Source organism: Apteryx mantelli, chromosome 4 (assembly GCF_036417845.1).
Source record: "Apteryx mantelli isolate bAptMan1 chromosome 4, bAptMan1.hap1, whole genome shotgun sequence".
NCBI lineage: Eukaryota > Metazoa > Chordata > Aves > Apterygiformes > Apterygidae > Apteryx > Apteryx mantelli.
The window spans coordinates 48,586,539-48,610,854 of NC_089981.1; the positions used below are offsets into that span (position 1 = coordinate 48,586,539).

General features: G+C 37.8%; 1 protein-coding gene across 4 annotated transcripts in view; it reads right to left on the reverse strand.

Annotated features, from left to right (window-relative positions):
- Window positions 1-24,316, reverse strand: part of ZNF106 (zinc finger protein 106) — a 45,503-nt gene that overhangs the window by 17,825 nt on the left and 3,362 nt on the right. For 2 of the 4 annotated variants that reach the window (XM_067296492.1, XM_067296490.1), the window contains exons 2-10: window positions 18,278-18,363; window positions 16,865-16,926; window positions 10,892-11,089; window positions 6,553-8,649; window positions 4,929-5,556; window positions 3,887-3,956; window positions 2,584-2,738; window positions 2,429-2,489; window positions 1,740-2,084 (exon numbers count right to left, since the gene is read on the reverse strand). In XM_067296492.1, the coding sequence (XP_067152593.1) occupies window positions 1,740-2,084; window positions 2,429-2,489; window positions 2,584-2,738; window positions 3,887-3,956; window positions 4,929-5,556; window positions 6,553-8,649; window positions 10,892-11,089; window positions 16,865-16,926; window positions 18,278-18,331 (3,670 nt within the window). In that variant the 5' untranslated portion in view covers window positions 18,332-18,363. Of the gene's footprint in view, window positions 1-1,739; window positions 2,085-2,401; window positions 2,490-2,583; window positions 2,739-3,886; window positions 3,957-4,928; window positions 5,557-6,552; window positions 8,650-10,891; window positions 11,090-16,864; window positions 16,927-18,277; window positions 18,364-24,316 lie in introns of all 4 variants that reach the window. The other 2 variants (XM_067296489.1, XM_067296488.1) reach the window with 1 other exon arrangement.

The window sequence follows — 24,316 nt, forward strand, 5'->3', positions numbered from 1 at the left end:
AAACAAAAAAAAATTCAGCTTCAGTTGTGCTAGGAAAGAGACGTCAGTATAGTTAAGTCTGAAGATTCTGCAAGTTAGACACTTTATGCCATTGCAGCTAGTGAGCACTTAATCCTTATTTTGAATTTTCCAACTCTGTAACATTAGTTTTTAAGCAAAATGAGTCCTCTCTCCATTGATGTTCTTAAAAAAAAGTAAAACCAAAAAACATAATGGCATATGCCAACAAAAGTGGAATAGAGAAGGAAAGGTAGTAGCTTCTTTCAAGCTAAGTCTTAAAGTGAACAAATACAAAACCCGAAATATTTTACACCGAGTATACTTTCTTGTATACCCCTACAGCTTCATTATACCTACCCGATACTCCAAAAAGAGATGTAACAAAATTCACAATACTACGTTAATGTAATATGGTGGAATATAAGAAATGCAACAATTGCTACCAAAAAAAAACACCTATAAAAAGAGCACTATTTATACAGAATTCTACATCTGAAATAAACTGCAAAACAATATTAAAAAAAATCAAGTTCTTGTATTTACATAAGTCCAAGCTTTGGTTGACCATCATTTATTTTATGCTTCAAAAAAAAATATGCTTATAAAAGTAGAACAGTATTGCTTCTTCTAACTGTTTTTCACATAGGCCGGGGGGGGGGGGGGAAATCATGTTGGCTATACTTAATGATCTGACTTGGGTAATTTGGGATAAAGTTTTTTAAGTTGTAAGAGTTTAGGGTAAGTGAAAGAGTTAACAATTGTCATTAGAGTCATCCTACTTGACTTCACGGGCTCTTAAGAAAGTAAAGTGTGTTTGAGCTTTTAATCTTGAGTTTTATCTTCAGTCACAGTAGCAAGTTTCAGTGAAAAGGACCACAGACTACAGTACATGAGTTTTGGGGGTTTTATAGAATGTTAAAATAAAGAGTTAGCAATTTTAGCTATAGCCATTAAGATTTCACTTTTATGAAATGGAAGCTCTCACATTCAATAAGAGTAGTTCAGTTAATTCAGCAGTTTCTCCTCCAGACAAAACTGAGCACATACCTCTGTTGGCAGGCCACAAGAAAAAAGGCATCATTATATATATTTTTATACATACATATACACACACACATATATCTATATCTCTCTATAGAGAGAGAGATATAAAATCAGTGAATAGAGCTTAATATCTTTCTTACAGTAAAATCATTTACTGAAATGATAATTAAGATGATCTTTGAATCAGGTTATTAAATCTATCCAGCAACTCCAAACCAGTGGGATTTGGGGAGGGGAAGATGGTGAGATGATGATGAATGGTAATTTTTAACACCAGACAGAGCAGGAGACAAAAATTACAGGGCTTTCTAAAGCTTTTTTTCTTTTTGCTAAATACATTATTTAAGGGTTTTTTCTGAGAGGCAAAAATCATGCTTGTTTCATTTTTAAAGTAAAATTTAAAACCTCTAGCTGCATATATGCCTTTGATTTACATGTATTCAGTAAGTTAAAAAAAAAAAACACACACAAAAAAAACAAAAAAAAAAGTGAAGCCCATTCGGGTTTGTTATAAAGGTCCCAATTTCCAAGACTATACAGTTGACAAAGTTGTATGCAAGTCAGTGGGAGTTCACCCCAACACCACAGACTGCAGGTTTAAGACCCAGCTTACAGGAAAATTATTCTTTCAGGAAAATTATTTTCCCATTTCCTTACAGCTAGTTTCTCTTAAAACAAAGAGAAACCAAACATACCATCCTTCTGCTCCACCATTTCTGCTTGTGAAGCACATGAAGAGGTCTGGAGCACAGAATTCACATTTTCTTCCAAAACTTTTGGAGACACAGGCTCTCGTTTAACTTGTACAGAAGAATCAGGAGGAGTGGTGGGTGTGATGCTAGCAGAAGACTGGAATGGTGATGGCGAGTTTACATGGACAGACGCCCCCAACGGAGCTACAGAAGGAGACAAAGTGTCCAAAAGGGGCAAGAAGGAGCCTGCTGGAATTAAGTCAGTTGCCATCTGAGATTTGCTATTTCTTCTTTCAGCTGAGACACTGCAGGGAAGTTGCTCCAACTGTTCAGAAGGGTCAAGTGTTTCTAATGGCAAAAGAGGAGAGGAAAACAAAACAAATATATGCTCTTATTTTACAAAACTTTGCAGCAAAATTCAGTGGTGCCAAGAACTCACTTTCAGCACACAGGCAGACAAGGAAGAGAAAAATTTGCAAAAAGACAAAACAAAACAAACAAAAAACCCACCAGATGGCACTATCAAAGAAGCTGGATCACACCTGAACAAGACTGACTCAAATATGGCAAGCCTGAAATTTTATTCCACATTTTAACTGAGTAAATTCAAGTTAAAAGCATCTTTAATAAGACACTGAGTTCACAGAATACGAGTCAGCATTCACCTGCTGTAGTTGCATGGCATCTCATACCTTGTAGCCCCTGCAAGATCTGGATTCTCTGACTTCTTAGTGTACTCATTTCCATGGTGATCTGCAACACAGTAGCGGTTTAAATCAGTCCTAATTAAGGCAATTTCTGATGCTGCTAACTTCTAACTCAGACAATCTCAAAAGTCCACTGTTACCTGTTGCTTTAGTACCAAGAACCGTTGAACTTCAACATATGCTGCCTGTAGAGCAGCCCTAGCCTGCAAGAGACTGCTGTCCACACTGTGCAGGGATTTGCTCAACTCTTCTTCCCTCAGTGAGATAGTCAACAACTGGTCTACCTGCGAACGTTCTGAAAAAGAGAGTACAACTGCACTTGACAAGACATTAAAATGCATCACATATGATGATAGCTCAATAAATACTATCACCTCTGAAGGCAGAAACACGTAAATTAGATCAAGCATCCTACAGGAGAGGGAGAGGGAAATGAAATATCTGAAAATGACCTTCTGGGTCCCAAACAAAACAGAGATGATTAATTTTGATCTGTGGTAACATGGAAGTGTTATGCATCTTTGATAAAGACCTGTTTAATCCCAGAATAAGAGTTTTCTCTGCTTAGAAGGAAGGAATGAGACTCTCCATATTCATTTTCCAAAAAGTATTGCTGGAGAGGTCAGAAACAGAGCACTGCCTAAGTTATGCTGAGGCTCCTGTACAGGTTTTTGGGTAGGACTATCCAGAAGCAGAACAGGAAAGCTGCATGGCCAAATGAGACTAGCGTGATGGGTTCTTCCCCCTTCAGATTTTCTGTCAGGAGATGCAACAAACTGCTCTTTTCTGAACGGGGGAAAGCACAGGTCACATCTGTGTGACTGGGAACACAAATGACAGGCAGAAAGGAGAAAAAGTCTTCTACTAGATTAAGATGGGAATCTACAAGATTAAGATGGGACTCTTCAGAGGAGAGTGTGTTATGATGACAGAAGAGGAAGGCACTAAGTATAACTTTATTAAGCTGGGGCTCATCTTGAATGCCTCTAAATAAGAGAACTTTGAGCAAGCCACAGACAGTAATAAGGAATTTGGAAGGACTGTTAAGTGATGGTTCAAATCAGGAAGATTTCTGCAATCTCTACCACATTCCTCTGCATGTTGCACCGAAAAACAGTAAAATTAAAACAGTCTTCGGGGGGGTACCAGTGGGCCCTTCCACATTTCAGAATTCCACTAGCTCTCTGGAAGTCAGGATTCCCAAAGAAGGGAAAAAAGGGAGAAAGGGTAGAAAGAGAAGGGATCCCAACGTAGTAGGTTGCTCTGGCTCCAATCTTGCAGGTCTTATAGACCCAAAGGAGTTCATGCTATGACCTCCAGTAAGAGCAAGAAACAGCAAAGTAACTTTAAGGAACTGCTGTTTTAGCCAAGTCAGAATTACTAGGTATTTATAACCGCTATACCAGGTGCACACATGCATATCCATACATGATATTTACTCACCTTTTTTACCTTTAATTTTTCTTCTTTTATTCTTTCTTTCTAGACTGGGGATTTCAGGAGAGGATCCCTCCTACAAGTAAAATTTTTTTTTAACAAAAGTTACATGACCAATTTTCCTAAATCAAGAAGTGAAACATCCACTGTCTTTTCAAGAAGCATTACCTGTACCCACAGAGGAGAATATATAATTCATTTTGTACGTTCTCCTATACCTTGTCCTTCCCTCTCCCCTTAAAGAAGGGGGACAACAAAATGAGTTCTATGTTTTCAGCTCAGCTAAGATAAAATATTAAATGAGCAGCCAGCCTTCTACATGCTCAGGTGGGCAAGACTCAAGCATTCTTGGTTCAAAATTTCTGCTTTTTGTTTGTTGCTGTTCTACAGGATGAAATCAGTGAGAAATCAAGATTATTTTTTTCTAGATTTAACTAAATCACTTTGCTAATTTTGATCAGAGGCACAATATTGGGTTTTTTTCCCCCTCTGGGTAAGTCCAAGACAGGACAGGGAAACATAATCAGATGGAGAAAATTGTCATCTACAGACCAAAAGTGCTATCATCTTTACTTTTTTTCTACCTTAAATATATCATTTTGTAATAAGGGTTATCTTTCCATGCTTGACCATAAAACCAGGAATACCTAAGAAAAAAAATAATTCACTACAGCCTAGCTTTCATTTAAGCTTTGAAATACCAGGATCCTTGCTATAACACTGATTACTTCTACAGAAGCATTTTCATAGTTCTTGATTACCAGCCTGTCAGTCACCAAATGAGACTTACAGAGCATTTGCAGTTTCTAATTAACAAACAAAGATTAAACAGAAGTCCTGCACTACAAAGGCAGAAATGGAAGGAAAAATATTCTTAAACAAAATTAAGTCAAACAAGCAAATTAGTTTGAGGGTAGACATTAATGTACAAGATAATCAAACTGAAAGAGTCCTCCTTGTAGAGATCATTTCAAAATTGAATGACCACCAACAGGAGAAACATTTTATTTTTTCAGCATCCCAAAGCTGTGCAAAATTGCACACTTACTCCTGTTGCTCTTCGTTTCTTTCCAATTCCTTGGCTGTCATTCTGCTCTGTACCAGATGTGCAGCTACTGTCTGTAGCTGCATCTACGTTATTAGATACTGCAAGAACTGAAGCATCACTTGAAGCCAGAGTATTTTCTTCTCCTGAGATTTCCAGTACATTTTGTTTTTCAAGAAGAGGTGTTCTCTTATCTGGGCTCTCCTGATCTTGTTTTGTGAGGCCTGTGTCCTCAGAGGATGCCTGCAGGCTGTGTCTCCTTCCACCAGTCTCAGTTCTTTCAGACATAAATGGTGACAAAGGAAGAGAAGATGTCTCACGTTTAAAGTCAGCCTCAATGTCAGCACTTGCTTCATAACCAGATGTTAAGTGATGCGAGTTGCTGGCGGCAATTATTTGCCTTTGCTCACTTTCTTTTGTTTTGGCTTGGTCACTGAAGAATCTATAAGCAGAAGGATTTCGGTCCACAACCACACTGCTTTCAGAAAAGCTACGTTTTCTTGCTGACCCAGGCACTGCTAAGGAAATCCCTTCCCACTGGAATCCTTCTAGAGTAGGCAGATCAGACTCTTCACTGAGTTCCAGACCCTCCTGCTCATTTTGAACAAGAGGTACCATTTCTATACCAAACCTTTAGCAAGACAAAAAGAAAAATACATACACATATAACAAGTCAGATAAATCTAGAAATAAGCTTTCTCCTACCTACTCAAATGCACATTACTGCATCAAGAGATTTAGCAACTCATTACACTGGTATACTGCCGCTTTCTGTCTGATCTGGGAATGGAACGTCTTGCGTATCACAAAATTAAGTTTTGTGGCTAAGAATTGATACTACAACTTCCAAGACAGAAACAAACTTTCAATAGATAGGGGTTCTAAAAAATTTGAATACTGTCCAGAAGTTTTGTTCATCAACTGACAAATCCCCAAGTGGTTACCTTTGCTGCTGAGCTACTACAGCTTAGCTCTAAATGAGAATTTCAAAACAGGAGCAACATCTGCATCATTTTCAGAATGACCTCTATCAAGTTTGCAATAAGCAAAGATGACATCTTTGCAAGAGGCTTGAAAGAATAGTCCCTACATGAGGTTTAAAGAAAGTTTCAAATATGTGAAAAAAACTGCTACCTCTAAACACAAAAAACAAACTGCTCATCAGATTAAATCAGATTAACAAATGAAGAATCATTTATTCCACTTGCTACAACGCAAGCACTTCTTATAGTTTGAATACATGAATAAGCAATTGCAACATTGTTCACATCTTCATTACATTTTTTAGATTCTTCTACTTGCTAGCACTTGAAATGCAAATATATTGCTAGTGTCCATATTTAGATACTTAGCAATCATTATGAACTGGTAAGAATTAGCTTCTTCTCTGAGCAGCAGCAGCAAAGTGACCTCTTCAGCAGCATGCTACAGTTACTTACCTGTGGACAGATGTTTGCAGCAGCAAGAAATCTTACAGACTCAAATTATTTATATGTGCAATAGACAGTAGTATAGCAAAACTCATTCTGAAGTCTTAGATGTAGGATTCTAGAATTTGTTTAAGGTTTGGGGCAAGCCCCCTTCCCCCCCCCCCCCAGAGGCATATTTAGACTTGAAAGCTACCAACCTTGGTAAACCTTTGCCAAGTTCCTGTTTCTTCTTGGTTACCTGCTGGATGACTTGATCCCAGTTTACATTTCTCCGGGAAGCACTAAGAATCTGCCTGAGGGTGGGTTTAAGCACCGACTCTTTCTCAGTCTCACTTCTCCGATGGCCACTAACATTCCGAATTCGCCGCGCATTATTGAGATTGGGCTCTGGAAGATGTGTACCAGCTTTGCTCTTCAGACTAATATGTCGTGTCAGGTCTCTTTGCAGAGAGGCAGGGAGGCCAAGTTTGCTTAAATCAGGAAGAAGGAGGCCTAATGATTGGCTTCCTCCCTTCTGCAGCTCATGATCTGAAGGATTTTCAAAACCTTCCATTTCAAAGTGATCACGTGACTTCACATGCTCTTCATCACCTTCTCCTTCCTGCGCAGTTTTCAAATCCACATGCAAGTGGTCCTGACTGCTTGATGGAGATGCTGTGGATTCCATCTGAAATGCAGAATCTTTTTGATCAGCAGAAGCAATAGCCAAAACAGCAGGTTTTTCATCTTCTTCCCTTTCAGATGTAGCAGGCTTACTTTCTGGAGTGTCACAGGGTAAACAAGAACTAACAGAACTCAACTTTTCAACTCTTGCTTCAGATTTTTCACTCCCTGTTAGCTCATCATCACTCACATCTTCTAATGAATCTAGTCTGAACTTGCTCTTCGGAGGGACTTTCCCAGCTTCTTCCATATTCTGATCACTTGTATCCTTGCAAGAGTCTAAATGAGGATTTTGCAAGGAGTGGCTGGATTGAAGTTCTTCGGGTTTTTTTTGTGTTTCACTTAGGATATTAACAGGTTCTCCAAGATTGCTGCCAAGCACATCTCTGCTGCCTTGTAAGTTATCTGCACATGCGCTGTGCAGCTTTGACGCATAAGAGGGGAAACTCTTTGTTTCCAGGTTCAGTGCATTCAAGTGATTCTGCTCTTCACCACTAGTTGAGGATAACAGAAGCTTGACATTTTTTAAGAGATCCTGTGTGTCCTGCTTTTGGGAAGAAGACTTCATGTCTGTGATATTCAGGAGGGGGGATTTCAGTGATGGCATCCTATTCCTTCTGCCATCATCTTTGTCAGGCTTTTCACCACTAGAACAGTCTGTCATTACCTTGCAAGAATCAAGGTAATCTGGGGTTACATTAGTATGGGAAGGTACTTCCCATTTTTTAAGTTTTGGGAGGCCTGCATTGGATTCACAAGTTTTTACTTTCATTGATGAATCAGTAAGAGGCATAAATACAGAATCTGTTTTCTCTGGAGTTTTAGAAACGTTATCTTCAGACCATGATTGCTGCTCTGCAGCTTTCTGGGATGGGTAGGGAGTCCAGCGATACATTTTATCTCTGGAAGGACTGCCACTTTTTCCACTGGTTCTTGAAGTTTTGTTTTCTGGTTGCTTGGAAGTACCAAAATCCAGTGCCCCCTCAGGAGGAAGTTTATCACTAGTAAAATCAAGTGACTCACACCTATTATTTCGATCTCTGTATGGCACAATATCAATGGTGTCCTTCTCCTGCCATTGCCATGTATATCTTTCCTTATTATAATTAATTGGGTCTAAAGAATATGCATCTCCTGAGCTTCCGAAATTCCAGGCATTTGCACCATGAGGACTAGATTTCCAGTTTCCTCCATAACTCTTAGAATTCCAGCTAGAAAAATTACCTGTTCCTTCCAAGTGCCAGGCAGGATTTCTCCCTCTGGCACCGTGATGCCGGTTTGATGTTCCTCCTCCTCGCCCACTTGGATGCCAAACATTTCCAGAATTCCCATAGTTATGCCAATTTGAAGGGTTTCCTGAAACATTTTGGTGCCATCCAGAGCGTCCCCTTGGGCCACCTGGATGTCTGTTTATATTAAGGTTCCTCTGAGAGTGTGAAAATTTGCCTTGTCTAGGACTAATATAATCATCCTTTTCCCATTTCCAGTCCCTCTGTGATGGATTATGATGATGCCATGATGACTGATCATAAGCTTCCCTTTCTTTGTACGTAGCTCTTTCTTCTCGCCTTCTCTGTGATCTCCTATCATCACATTCTAATTCTTGGTTTGCACAGCATGGTTCAGTTTGCCTACAAAACAGTTTAGAGAAACTTGAATTTTCACTCTATTCTCCTAGAAATCCAACAGTACACAAGCTCCATCCATTTTATCTGCACTGAGAAGAAAACATTTTTATATGAAAAGAAAAGGAAGCAACTTATTTAGCTGTTCTACTCCTCAGGCTTCTGTAGTGTTTGACCTTCAAGGCTAGTGTTGTACCTTTACTTAAATCTCATATTCCAAAATTGCTCTTACAAAGACAACTGATTTGATGCAGGAAAAGTTCAACAGAACAATTCTTAAATATTTCTGTTTTAAGTCAGAAAATAATATTCCTTTCTATTTACTAGTTATTGGACTAATAAAAGACAAGCAAAAGGAAACTTTTCTGTTGTACAATTTGAGTTGATCTTACAAAATAGAAGAAAAATTAATAGTCAGACAAGATTACTTTCTCTGAAGACTGTTCTGCTTGTGGTAGATAGCATTACAAAGGTGAATTGATACAAAATAGAAGAAAATTTAGGCTGAAAAGAGCAGTTATTCTAGCTATTGGAGAAAACAATGATATCACGTCTCAGTTTAAAAAGCTCAAATTAAAACACACATGTAAAACATTGACAGAAGTTGTGCCTCAGATACAAAAATATTTTGTCTTGTTTTAACCAACAGACACAAACAATCCACAGCATGCAATGACTAGTCTGCAAGAGCCTCCCAGAACCACTGTGTATTGCCCTTTGAATAATGCTTGTGCTTGGCAGCCTGTCATGAACACGCACACACTAAATCTATCGCAGATAAATGCTACCTTAATGCCAACAGCTATTCTCAGGGTCAGTAGTTTAAATGCTCTAAGTATTTATTCTACCAAAGAGGAGTTTCCATGAAAAGTTTTTCAAAAATGGATTACAGAACTGCTTTATTCTGACCTTACAGGAATACATTCACTCTAGGTCCCAGGGCGAGCAAGACAGAAAACTTTTGCACCACTCTTTCTGCTCATAAAACAAATGACTTTAGGGTAAACTGAAAATTCATACTGCATCACCCTTCATACTGCAAATTTGCAGCACATTCCAGTTTTGCTAAAAGATGCGCAAATAATTACTGCCTAAGGGCAGATGGGTATCACCCTATCATCAGGCTACCACATAAGATAAAGTGAGCTCTGAGAAAAGAAGTCAAAGGAATGGTGTCTAAGTGACACCATTAGTTCTAAGAGCCAACTCAACTAGATTATGATCTAATGGAAACAATTTTGCTGTATTAGTAACTTAACTTATTTATTCTTTTCCAAAGCTGCATCCAACAGAGATAGATTTTATAAGATTTCAGTTATCTCAGAATACCGATATTACTGAGAGCATTATGCCTTTACTGAACAGAAGCAACAAAAGTGACATTGTTACTACCTACATTGACCAATATCAAAATATAGCTACCATGCAGTACAGGGACACCCTAGTACGACAGAATAGCTTCAAAACCAGACAGCAATTTGTGCATTTTGAGACAGTAACTGGAATTTCCAGTCACAGAAAGCAAGAGCCAAAAATCAAAAATCATACACCCATTTAATACCATTGCCATGCCATAAATCTGTTTAAACAATACAGTCCCAATTAGAACATTACATTAACAATGCACACTTGTGGTGTCACATGCAAAATAAAAGGTCATACTTGCTACTCTCTGCAGCACTGTATTTCATAGTGAGCCACTAGAGTTATGTCTAGCTAATGGTAAGCAATAAGAAACAGGTAAGAAGTTTCATTCAAGGATTAATTATAGGATTTAAGCGTGACATTAAAAAAACCAATCCAATTCATTTTAAAGATCATAAATCAGAGTTTTATAACATAAAGTGTATTCCACAACGGTGTCTAACCTGATTCATATAGCAAAAACTCCCTTTGATGATAGTACTGCTGTCACATTTATTAAACACTTCAGTTAAAAGCAGTATCAAATATGAAAATAAAAATATTAGGGCTCTTGATTCCGTGTTTGGGACTTTGACACCACAACGTATCTGTTTTTATCTATAATGGAAAATAGTTAACTTCACTTCCCTACATATAACAGGAACATTTAGCAGAATCATATTTACATGCTGAATTTACAACCTCCACATAGCTCGTGGATTGTTCTCATGATAAATACTCTGACTGCACGCAGTTCACATTTCAAAAGCACCTAAGCCTTAGCAGCAACTGTGTTAAAAGCAATTCTACAATGCTACATCTAAGAGGAGAAAGGAAAACTCACCGGTTCCGTTCCTTCCTTTGCTTGATTAGTTGAATGAGTTCTTTGTCAAGGTATTCTTCTTCTGCTTCTTCTTTCTCTTCCTCTTCTCTATCATGGGCTTCAACATTGTCTTTGTGCAGCTGGCTGGAGATGTGCTTGGCATATGCTGACAAGCCCACCAATGTCACCCTGCACACCTGGCACTCATGGTTGCTGTCCCTAGGGAAAGAGGCAGAGGGTGGACTGTCAATTCTGCCAACAGGCATGGCAGATAACTCCGGTGTTGCTTTGTTTCCCCTGAACACGCCTGTCTCCTTAGCCAATGGCTTATGTACAAGGCACCTAAGTTTTGCTCAGTATATTTAAGTTACTTCTATTTTTTGGCTTTTTCTTTCAAAGTCCAGTTTTCTGATGGTCAGTTTTTAAAGACTTTTTTCCAACAATCAAGAGGTAAAAGACTTGGTAATAAAGCTGTATGAACTGGGATAAGAAATTCTTCTTGAATTGTTGTACTCAAAATCTTTTCAGAGGAAACATAGTGAGCAAGGGGGCAGAGTGGAAGGCTTACAGAGCTAGCAGGAGCTGCTCTGAAGCCTATCCATGGTGCCAGCTGCACTGAGCAAGCCTGGTGACAGCTTCTACATTTAATCATTGCCTCAAGCCTTGCTCCAGTGAAATTTAGAAAGGGGAGGAGGCAGTACGTGGATACGGCCAATCCTGAAGCAGCAGGACCTAAACCGGGACAGCTGAGACCGCTGCCTGGAATGCAAAGACTCCACCGCACAGCAAGTGATGGGAGGGTGTCTTCAGTTCACTGTACTTTATTTGGTTCAAATGCACATGAGGTCTGCTTTCTACTTTAGAAGACTTATCTTAAAAAATACAAAAATGATTTCAGCTGGAAGAAGTTGACAGCTGTGACAGACAAATGGTTTTACTCATGTTTCAGTGAATACTGGACTAAAATTATTATTATTATTTTTTTTTTTTAAGAAAACAACATCTCTAAAAATATCTCATTTGTTCTCCTGACAAATCCTTTAGATATTCCAATGTTAAGAAAATGGGTTGTTAATAATAAACCTAAATAAGGAAAATATGTTAACTGATAAAAAAAAAGTCAGGAAAAAAGTTAATGAGAGTATAGCCCACTGCAAATAAATCCCTAGGACCAACCTGGGACTCACGGCCTGCCTCCACAATGCTTTCTTCAGCTCTGCCATTTAATTCATAAAAGCAGCACTGCATATCCCCATGAGACACATGAAACTGCAGTGTTACAACAGCAGTGCTGTAATAGCAACACACAGCTCAGGACTGGGGCCGAGAAACTGGGATTCATGCAGGAAAAAAAGTAAACATGAATCCTCATTTAAAAAAAAGCTATAAAACAAAATGAGAGAAAAAATAATCAAAGATGACCTTCACTCAAGATATTAAATCAGCATCCTTATTGCAGTGCTTAATGAAGAATCAGCAACTAGCTATTAGAAACAAAATTTTATTTTTCCTAGAAATCACTGCTTTTCACACTAACATAGTTCAGATATTTAACTAATGATGTCATTCAAGCACAGCCAGATGGGTTTTCTTGTAAATAGACTAATTCATAGATATTACACTTTTTACATTTAATTTTTTTTCCATGTGGCAACCTAACTAATTTCAGATCAAATACTTGGATAAATTTTACTTGCCAAGTGAGTAGTTTGCAAATTTAGCTTGTGTTTTCTGGAGAGGGTTTTTTTTTTTTCCTCCATTTTGCACACTTTGCAGTCACTAATAAATATTCGAAACCCATATATTGTGTACTGTACTTTGGGCTAAGTCATTAACCCAACAAAGATAACCAACTCAGTAAATTTTACCACTGCATCAGAAGGAACAGAATCCTCTCCACACTCATAAATGGCACAGTTATACACTCTAATCAGACTTATTTTTAACTCAGGTCAGCACACTAGGCAAACTGTAAATAGAAAACTAGTTTCTGGCTTGAAAAAGGTGCTCTTTTTAAATAATGTTTCACTTATGACTTAAGGACAGTTCAACTAGAAACATACTTCAGTGGTACCAGTATGTTTCAGAGAAACCTCCAAATCCTTTGCAAGAACCGTGTCTCAATTCTTTCATAAAACGTCCATCATCTTTGTTTATAAACTGACTAAATAAATGCAAAGTTCTTACTTTGGACAAAGCCAGTGAAATAATAGCTGCCCAAAGACAAAGAACTTGTTTCCACTCAGTTCTAACTTGCAAGTTATTAGTTTTTAAGCTGTGGTTCTTGGACCACTTAATAGTCTGGAAAGGACTCAAGTGGATAATGGTTATAATTCTCTGTCCTTCTGTTAAACTACAAGAACCTAAAGAACAAACAACATTAGCTTTGTCATGTGAACAACTGCCTTAACTATAAAGATCAACTTGCTGGGAGTTTGGATGGTTACCCTTAGGGGAATTTTCATTTCCTTCACCTCTTTCCTTTCCCCAACCCTGAAAGTATCAGCCAGAATTGGGCATCCTCCCACAGAACATACTGATCATGTCTCTGCGTTCCCCCACCATTCAGGCCAGAGTTTCATCCCCTCTGAAACACCACACAATCTTATCTGTTCAAGAAGGCCAAAAGCAGTTTGAAACACGCAGGACAAAAGTAGTCTCAATATGAAAACATCCCAGAGCATTATTTTCTGGATGTGTACTTGAGACTGTAGACTTGATAACATCCCTCTGTACAAGAGCATTATTTCATTTTCTGTTTTAATTAAGAACAAACAAAAAAAAAAAACAAACAGGCCTTCTAAAGCTTTATACCTGACATCTAATTGCCATATTGTCCAATTGACATATGTCATATGGAATAAGATTTCAAGGGTAGGAAAGCAGCCTTAAAAAGTTTCAATAAATTTTTTCTAGCCCTTGATACTGTTAAATTAACTTTCAAAGGAGAAAAGTGTGAGCCAATATATGTATGTCTCCTTCACCTCTTCCCTGCAGGAAGTCTGAGAAACAACTTCTAGCTGGATGTTAAATCTGCAGGTGGAAAATGCTGGCGTAATACACTTTAATGGTGTTCTCTGTTACAAAGTTTAACCACACTCATGAGGCTGTTGCTTGTGCTTCACATTTTTTACCTGAAGCGTGCCCTTCTTTTTTTTCTAAAACTCCTAAAACACGTCTACTAAACTGAAATGAGAGGAAGGAGAGACAGGGGAAGACCACAAGGCTATTACTGCGTGATAAGAAGTGAAGAGTCTTTCATTCATTTTCATTTTAAGAACTAGGATGGTAATAATACAGACACCTTCCATGGACAAAGAATTTTGCAAGAAGTAATAAAGACAGTTATGTTAACAACAGAATATGAAATACTGGTGAAACTTCAATTTCATTTAATTTCAATCGTAAGGAAACAGAAAATCAAGAAGTGTCAGACCACTAGCAAGCCACTGGGGACACAGTACATAACTTTTAAAGTTACTTTTACCTGGATGAAAGTCATAAATTAGAAAGATTGACTTAGAAAGCCAAAAATAAAATGCCAAAATATGTGAAATTTTAAACTGTAATCTTCACCACTTTCAGTCCCTGTATCCACCCTAGTCTTAGAAGCACTGTCAGAAGAAAGTCCAGAATAGAAATGCTCTACAAGTTAGCTGATCAGCAGCCCTAAGCAAACTTCTAGTGCTGATGACATTTTGGTTTCTGAGCAACCACTTCCCAGCTGTTCAGTAATAGAACAAATGTCTTTTCACTCTCAGTAGTGCAGCAGATGAGATATTTTGTGTAGTAAAATGCATTTGACCCAAGGCACATTTTCAGAATGTTCCTAACTCCCAAGACCCAATTATGTGGGGCATGGCAGAAGAAAGCAAGATGATCTAACTTTTTTTTTTTTAATAAGTAGCTGAATTCAGATAAAACAAGAAACATAAGGCTGAGTGAGGGATGGTAACAGCAGAAGAAAAGGGGAAGTGAGGAAAAGAAAATGATAATTTTCTTATACATTCCAGCTTTATTGTGAAGCAATTTTTATTTGAAAATGAAACAACTGCCAAGAAACTACATTTTATCAATGTGACACAATAATGGCCGTGTTAGCCGGAAATCTGAACTACTCGAAAATTTTTTGAATCTCACTGTAACAATAAATTTAAGCTCAGTAGGGAAAAATTATTTAATTTTCTTTTCTATATATTTTTAATATTCTGATGGGTCACAGCCTTTGCCTAGCAACGAACTGATCAATAGAGATTCTGAAGACAAAAGTTCTTTCACCAGTTTACTAACCTGCTGTGAAGCCTTGGACAAATTAACCAAACAGTAGATGGAAGTAGAAATTAGGCAACAGAGGTGAATTACTATCAGTCAGTATACACTTTAAGGTAAACAGTATCTACATTACTTATATAGCATAAAATTTATACAGCACTAGGCACTGCAGAGCCCAAGTCTCAGCTGTAGCCATTGTGTATCAGAGACGGCAGAAACTCACGTCAGACTAAAATGCAGGTTGCAAGTGGGATGTCTTGCAATGCCATAACTGTGCTTCAGTGAGAGTTATTTTTTATTTTAATGAGAAAATTTGAAATGTCTGCAGATATAAGCTGGCATACTCATAAGCTATAGATCTTCTGAAAGACTTAACCTAGAAACATACTAGGTTGCTGATTTAGACAAACTACAGCGATACTTAGCAATTATACCCAACAGTAGCATAAAATACTAAACAGTTGGCTTGAGCAACTGTATTCAGCTGTAGCATCTATGTAGTACAATCTCGTTCTCCAGCACAAACATTTTTTTTGCAGCTATACGTATGCTTTGCATGTAAAATGTTACTTAAGAGAAATAAATTTCTAAATTTATCTAGTTTTGTAGCATTATAAAATAAAACAATATAAGAGTTTCACTAGAATTCATATTGGCACAGCTTAACTATGACAGCATTAGTGTCCATCACAGTGTCTTAGTTTCACTGCCTTTCTAGAATAGGCTCTAGAGCCATACCAGCAACTCTCATTTTGCACAAAACAATGAAAGCTCCATGAACTAACAATTAACCTGAAAACAGAAGTAATCTATAATTTTTTTTCACTGGATTCAAAACAGATGAACTGACAAACGGATTTCCTCTCCCATACCTCTAAGAGTTGAAAGAAGATCAATTTTTACTCTATTAAAAGGTGTTTAAAATAGATTTGCTGTTTTCAAATAAAGTTTGTGGTGCAAGATGATTTAAAAATAATCTTTATATCAGATATCTAAGTGCAGACTGTCTGAACTCTCTGGCTACCTCAAAAGCCATACACATTAAAGGACTTCTAAGTGAACTCCAGTTATACCCTGGCCCCATAAATCAGGATGATATTTGAATATCCCTTAACTCCCTCCCTCTGGTTTCCAAAGCATGTAAACAAAGGCATGGAAACCAGGAGGGAACCACCATGCAGCCTGGTTAGGTCTCTCCCTTAACCAAACAATTGTACCAGTGTTGCAGAGGACAAGGCCATCACCCAAATACATATGCAGCCTTTGTGTCCAAGACGTCAGTCTTTACATAGTTTTAAAAGATCAATAATTGCTTCTGCATTATTGAAAACTTTTAAAAAGGACTTTAAAAGGAAAATACTCTCACTGTTCACAGTTATTATGCCAAAGCCAGAATTCTCGTGCTCCCAAAAAATTAAGTATGAAAATGCCTAGACCCAAATGATTTTTTTTTTTTTAAATCTTGCAAGAACCTAAGAAATACAAGAGAGCTATTTTTCCCCACATCATTTGTTTCACTTCGCAAGCCTCCTGAGTCTTACACATTCAGAGAACATGGTCGTTGCCAGCTTTATCATAAGGCATGCAAATAAGTGTGAAGTATAAAAGTAATTATTTGGAATTCAGCTGTTACGGGAAATAAGACATGAGTTCCCCCAGACAGTGACAAAAGAGAGTGATAAAAGCCACACAGAGAGGAAGGATGCAAGACTGTTCTCATACCTTCCCTTCAGGTTTTCAAGTTCTCTGTGGTGAAGCATGCTTCTCATGTGTTCTTCCATCTCCTTCAAGAGGGGGAAAAAAAAAGTAGAATTGGTCATAACAAAACAAAATGGCGTATCTTATTTGAAAAGCTCAGTGTTGAGAACTATCCTGCACTGCAGGAAAGTGTAATCTGCTCCAGCAGAGCTGTAGAGCTCGTCTTTTCTGTTTCTTTGACCACGGAAGCACAAGTGGTCACACTGTCAAGAAGTCATATAATATTGCCTTTCCTGAGAAAGGACACAGAGGAGTCATTAGAATCCAAAACAAAGTGAGCAGAATCCCAGGAGACAGACAAACAGAAGTGTATGCAGCAAAGGGAATTATTCTGGTTTTTGACAAATTGTCAGTCATAATTTTTGTTAAAAAGCTGACTGATACCACTCGCAAGCATCACAGTATTTATAACACTGCATTTTCCTGTGCAATGTGAGCAGTCTCTCTGAATTTACATTATGACACAGCTGTAATTTCATCATCACATACTATTTTACTCTGCTGGATATATTTCGGAAGCTAAGATGTACCTAACAAGGCAGCTTGTTGTTTAGACCAACCTTGAGCCATGAACTACAATGGTAGTATAATTAATTGTGAATGAAAGAGCTGCTGGAAGAGAAAGATTATTCATAATTCAGGGATAGAAAGCAGTTCAGAAGATTTCACTTTCTCATCCTGCTTGAGCCATAGTATTTGGAAGTCTTCAAAGAACAGGTATTAATCACTATCCTCCCCAGTCCTTGAATTTTCATCTGCAAGGGAAAGCAATACCTTCAACCTTCAAGAGTTATGTGAATTGATACATTGGCACTTGCAACGTATCCACCTGCCCTGTCACTAAGCGATACATAAAAATTCCATTAAAAAAAAAAACCACTCTGTTTCAGTGCAGGGTTTGAATGACATTCAATAAACAAACAGAAGATACATATAAAATCAAGAAGTTAACGAAAACACAAGCTGCTCTGGATCACTTCACATTCTCCTTTCATATGGAAACAGACAAAAGTCAAAAAGAAAAAGAAACAATGAGTGCATAGCACGCAGCATTCTTAACACAGCATAATTTACAGCTGAATGCATTGAGTGCTTTTCACTTTATTATCTTTATACAACAACAAAAAAAAATCAATTCCCCCCCCCACTATTTTTAATATTCAGAATCAAGGATACTACACAGCCCATTTCAAGGAAGGTACTCTAAAGCGCGTGTAACTATACTATTTGATTTACAATAGATCTAGACCAATACGTTCCTGGTACAGGAATAAAACCTCCTGCTTCCCACATTTTTCTTTAAATGGAAGCATTTCTCACACACATTTTATATATAATTATCTACTGACGCGATATGTAAAGCATTAAATTATTTACCTTTTTTGAGCTGTACACAATGTGACACAATATGCATTTTCGTTCTCGAACCATGCTTATTACTCTGGAAAGATCTTATCCCATATCTGCAAATAAGAATAATAATTAAAAAAAATCAGGATTTTTCCCATCATTTTTCTATCTTTGGTAAGGAAAGCAAAAATAAGAGTTACTATTCATGAATACACCTGTGCTGAGTTTCTTTAAGAGAACACATAGCTCTCTTACACATGGTCAACATTCTTCAAAAGATAACATGTTTTAAATAGTCATCTAAAAAGCTATAAAACATTAAGTTTCCCTTTCTTATATTTTTTCCTTATCTTCCAAGACATGATGCTTATTCTACAAAGCTCTCAGCAATTCAACCAGATTAGCAAAAAACTTTTCAACTAGGATGATCAGAGAGATAAGGAATTGAGGAAGTCAAGTGGGACAAGCTACAATCTTTATTTGGTACACAGGCTAGCTCAGGTAGGAAGAGAGACTTTTAAGGGCCAAAGAAAACAAAGGTTATTCATGACAGCAAAGAATGACAGTATTCAAGGTTTGCAAGTTCATTTATTCTCTGTAAAATGGAACCTAAAATCATTTAGAATTCAGTATTTTTCTCACTGACCTACATAAGAACTGCATATAGGCACATATCAAAATACTTACCTAGGCAGTGTTTTAATGCACATTCTCTAACTTTATCACATGGGTACCTGATGTACTTGAATCATTAGTAAAATCTATCCATTTTGACAAAGCAACCCCAGAGGTACAAGATTATTCAGAATTTTGCACCAGAATGTAATATTAAACATTTTATCACTGAACTACATAAGAGTTGCATACATGCAAATTAAACAACTGCAGGTCATATTAAACACGGTATGTATTTTATCATAATGTATAGCTCTTAAGGTACATGATTAAATTTATTAGGGAGGTAAATAACAGTCAATTCTATAATACAAAGAAGGATGTATCTACATAACTAACAGAATAAATCTTCACCCTTTTCTTAAGGGGCACTAAAACATTGAATGATTAAGCATTCTGGCCATTTTTGATTGAGTTGGCAAAGACAGTTCCTCACCCTGAAGTAGAAAGATGTGCATCTTTCACTACCACTAGACATTTTTATATCTCCACACAGAAGGACAGTTCCTCCCAAGCTCTGCTGTTTTACAACAATCAACTTTAGAGCCAGTTTAGCCCATACCATCAAACTTAACCTGTTAGAGCCTTCTTCAATAGGTCATTTCCACAGTCTACCCTGCAAAGTTAATTTTAATTATTTACCATCAACCTTCTAGACCTGGGGAATTAAACCCTCAGCATCTAGTACTGCACAGAAGTTTTGGGCAAAGAGTTGAACAGGAACTGGATTTTTACCAAATCCAGACTACACAGAGCTAAAAGAGCTCTGACTTTCAGTGGCTTTATCCCACTGTAAACAAAGGAAAAATGCCAGCAAAACCACACCTGCCCTAAGTCAGCAGCGTGGTTCTTTAGCAAATAACTCCTTTCCTCCAGATCTGCATGTCCGCTTACAGCTTATGTATATACCAACATCAGTTCAGCATAAACAGAAAGCGGCTGAGAGTTGTAACAGCCCTTTAATTTTCAGATAACAGAGAAAGCAGTGTCCTCCCTAACAAGAAATTCTCATCATCATACCAAAACAAATTCATTTAAAACCCAACAGGAGATTCAGTCATAGGACGGATTCCTGACGTCACCTAGCCAGCATTCCTGGGTGCCATTCTTGATCTCACTGAAATGCTTGCTTTAAACAGTGTTCACATATGCATTCCCTAACTTTATCACATGGGCACCTGATGTACTTGAAGCATAAGTAATAGCTATTTATTCTGACAAAGCATCCCCAACAAAGGTACAAGATTATTCAGAATCCTCAAATTCAGAATTATTCAGAACTTTGCACTACCCTAGGTCATATAGGGCACATTATATAAGCTCATATGATATCAGTTACGTGTATGCAAAAGCACCTGCCTTCATGGGAGGTCAGAACACAGAATTACGAAGTTTTAGAATGAAGTATTTTGCAACTGTTTGAAACCATGTATAAAGAGCATGACTTGTTTTTAAATACACTTAAACTGAGAGAGAAGCTAAGCAGGTTTAGGCTAATATGAATAGAGATTAAAAAATAAGATGTTTCAACCTCAGAGACAGTTTTCCAGTGAGTTATCAGATATCTGAGAACAGGAACACCTCAACAGCATACTTCTTAAACACAGGTGCAGCTACAGCAGATCAAAGAATTATTTGCGATTATATCCAAGTGACAAAGTTTTGGGTGCCTGGTCATTATAGGAAAGCTATTTTAATGGGATTAACATGAAGTTACCCCTGAAAAGCAAGGGTGCTAATCCTTGCAGCAATTTCAGATAGCTTCCTCATGCATTAAAAGGTCTTCTACTGCCCTGATATTCTTCACCAGCACTACTTTGTAGATTAATAGAATAATACCCTCCATGTGTTCAGGATCTTGCTTAAAATTACTCAATTATTTACAGAATTCATCCTACACAAGGGTAAAACATCAACGTGGAACTTAAATCAGGACAAACAAGTCAGTAAAGTATGGTGACTTGCTGGCATCAGTTGCCACGTTACATTAAAGAGCTTTCTCAAGTAGAGCTAACATCACACCTGTTTTGTCTAATTAAAACATATAGTAACTATACACTATTACAGGAAGAGTTTAAGGCTAACTGCCCAGTCAACTGGGCATCACTTATGACAGAGTACTAAAAATACTAATGGAATTCAAATGCTATTGGATGTCACCATGAAAAGTGAAACTTTCATCTCCACTGAGAGAAGCCCTTAGAGGCAAGTACTCAGATGTAAAGAGATTCAGTAGATGCTACAGGGACCAGGAGAAGACAGACCCATGCTCTATTTCCAGTTCACCTTTAGACTTACTATCTACATGGAGTAAAATCACTTCCCTTTACGCTTAGCTTTCTCCCAGATCCTGCTATGAAACCTAAGGCTCACTTTTAGGAAGTACTTTTAAATCACTGTGAAAGTACTTTCTTGAAGTACTTTGAAAAACACTATAAATACAAAATATTCCTTCATTGACTATGCAACAGTAACAAGAACTAGACAGCTTTCAAGCCATTTACTCAGCTAAGGCATTTTACCCTATTGGTAAAATGACATTGGTCAGTTTAACCATAAAACTTTTGTACTAAGAAACTTCAGAAAAAGAGTTTTCTCTGCAAAAATGCAGGCATATTTGAGTTCTTAAAAAGATAATCCAACACTTTAAATACTGAACAACCTTCAAGCTTTTAGCAGGTTTAACAGTTTGTGCTTTTGAAACCACCAACTTGCTATGTGGCACGGGGAATTACCTCTTACAGGATGTTAAGGGGAACAGGAACTGGTAAAAATACACAGGCATAATCAAACTGCAAGCAGAGGTAAGTTTTTGCCAAAAAGACATGACCACCATGTAGAAGGGATACGTACTTCAACAGCAAAATGTAAAGCCTCCAAAATAGAAAGTTGTCTTAGCATCTCATTTATCTTGACAGAATGTTACTGATCTATATGGGATTTTTTTGTCTGTTTGTTTATTTGCTTTTAAAGGGAGTGGATGTATTCTACAGATATGTGAGGTAAATGTAACTTGCCCACAGCCTGCATCTGCTCAGGGCTTGGAAACACCATACAGATTGAATTAATTAGAGCAGGTCTGTTAAAGAGATTTTGGAGAACACTTCCCACAAACAAAAATAGTCTACAAAGAAAATAAGGCATTAGACTACTTCCTGCTACAACATTCATTTGTCCACAGTTATTCAGCCTTACCGGATAATATACATTAAAAATGTGTGTCAAGGCTAAATCTGCTAGAGATCAATGGCTGAACACTGACTATATAAAGTCACAAGCGTGACGGAGTGGGGCGGACAGCCCAGCATTCCAGCTGCCTGGAAATCCTCAGGAGGCCTCAAAGAGATCAGCAGTTCTGGCCTGCCTAAAGGCCTGCCTAAAAGCTGCACAGCCCTACAGATAGTACCGAATACTGTACGCTTGACAAAACGGGAGCCTAGATGCTCACCAAGGAAGAATGTTCTACAGCAATGCTTTCCTCAGCCTCTCACAGCACAGTCGTTCCTTTGGCCTTAGTGACTTCTCTCCTGCAGCAACTGATCGCACAAATATGCTAGTCAAGCTGCATCCCAAATAAGAGTAATACAGCTGCCATAGAAACAGGAAAGGACAAAACTGCACAGAGGAAAGAAGCAATTCACTATGACCAGCATTCCTGAAATCTTTAGCTAGCTTAAGGGAGGATGGGGTGTAGGCAAGGTCACTTTGAGCTGAAGAGAAGTATCTTGCTCTGAGGAATTAGGAATGAAAGTATTTAGGCCCTGCAAAGCACTTGAATAGTCACTGCTAGGCTAGACCATATTTAGTTCGATTATCAGCATAAGTCACTTTACTGAGAAGCCTGGTCTTTTCACGGGAAAATCTAGAGGACACCACATAGGCCTCTGAAAGTTTTATACAACCTCCTATTGCACCAAAGGAATGCTACAAAGCAATCCAGGAGCCTAACCAAATAATGTTTTATTAAAACTTGGTAATAGAGGTAGATTTTCTTCTTAGGGAGAAATTATACGGGTATAAGATCATTTCCATGTATTATATGCTGCTCCAAACATCAAAGCCCTGTACAACTGTGCGAACGCTGTACAAAAACAAATAATTCATCATAAGAATAAAGACAGATGCATACACTTAAATTTCATCACCTTGATGAGGCACCAGCATTCAAAAACTACCTTTCCTCACAGATTCTTTGCCCAGAAGGCACTTGAATTCACTATGCATCACCTGGCTAGACTGCAGCTTTCGCCAGCTGCCTTACTTCTGGGCATACGTGGGAGACACTTTACCTTCCTACTGAGATGCCAACCTGTGCAACCTCACCTGGTCAAGAGCCAGAAACTAAAGGACTTACTATAGTTAAGTCATGACTGGCAGCATTACTCTGTCTTAACACATTAAGAGAGTTGTGCACTGCACAAACTACATTGTGATCATAGCTTTTTTTGAACATGGCAAAAGAGATAACTATACTACAGCCTAGTAGTTAGAATGCTTGCACAAGACACAAGACTTTGGGTTCAATTCCCTCCCACTTTCCAAGAGCTAACTTTGGCCTCCTAACAGACTGAGGGCCGCTGAGGGCAGACAGAGCACACTCTAGACCCCACCGCACTGGAACAGCATCACTGTATAACAAAAGTTGTAACAGGGCTGCTGAGTCCTCAACTATTTTGACATTGAGCCAAGGAGGAGAGAGTTATCTCAGAGATCAAAGTTCTTTAAGTTCCTGTTAAAAGCAACAAAGTTCACTCCATGAAATTGCCTAGAAGCCATCTAGCAGGAACTGTTTCTATGTTACCCTGTGAATACTGCTGGCTTTTTACAATATACAGAGACAGTACACAGGAGATAAGGGACTGTAGAGAAATACCTATACAAACAAACAAGCATATGAATGGAAACGCCTGGCATGAACACAGTTTTCACTAATGTCTACTCTAACTTCAAGTAAACCAGAAGAGTGTATACACCTTAAGTCACAATCAAACTTTGTCTTTTTAGGTTCCCTGTATATACACAATGTTAACTTTGTTTTTTCCAGTACTGTAGATTCTGGTTTTCAGTTCTAGAAAAGCAAGATCACTAAGTCAGTCTACATGTTCAGCCCAATATCATCTTATTTCAACTAGCACGAAGGTATCGTTAAGTTCAAATAAGCATGACCAATGAGAATCAGTATAGCAACTCACACAAATGCACAGTGAACTACAAATCTCCATAAGATAGTTGAAAACAAACAAGAAAAAAAAACTTTTAGCCATTCACATTTTAAAATAAATTTACTTAATATTTCATGAAAATGCTTTCTGAGCCATTAATCGATCTAAGGGGAACTCATTACAAATATACAGGACCAGAAAGGACTCAAAAGAATAGCTGGGTAGACTA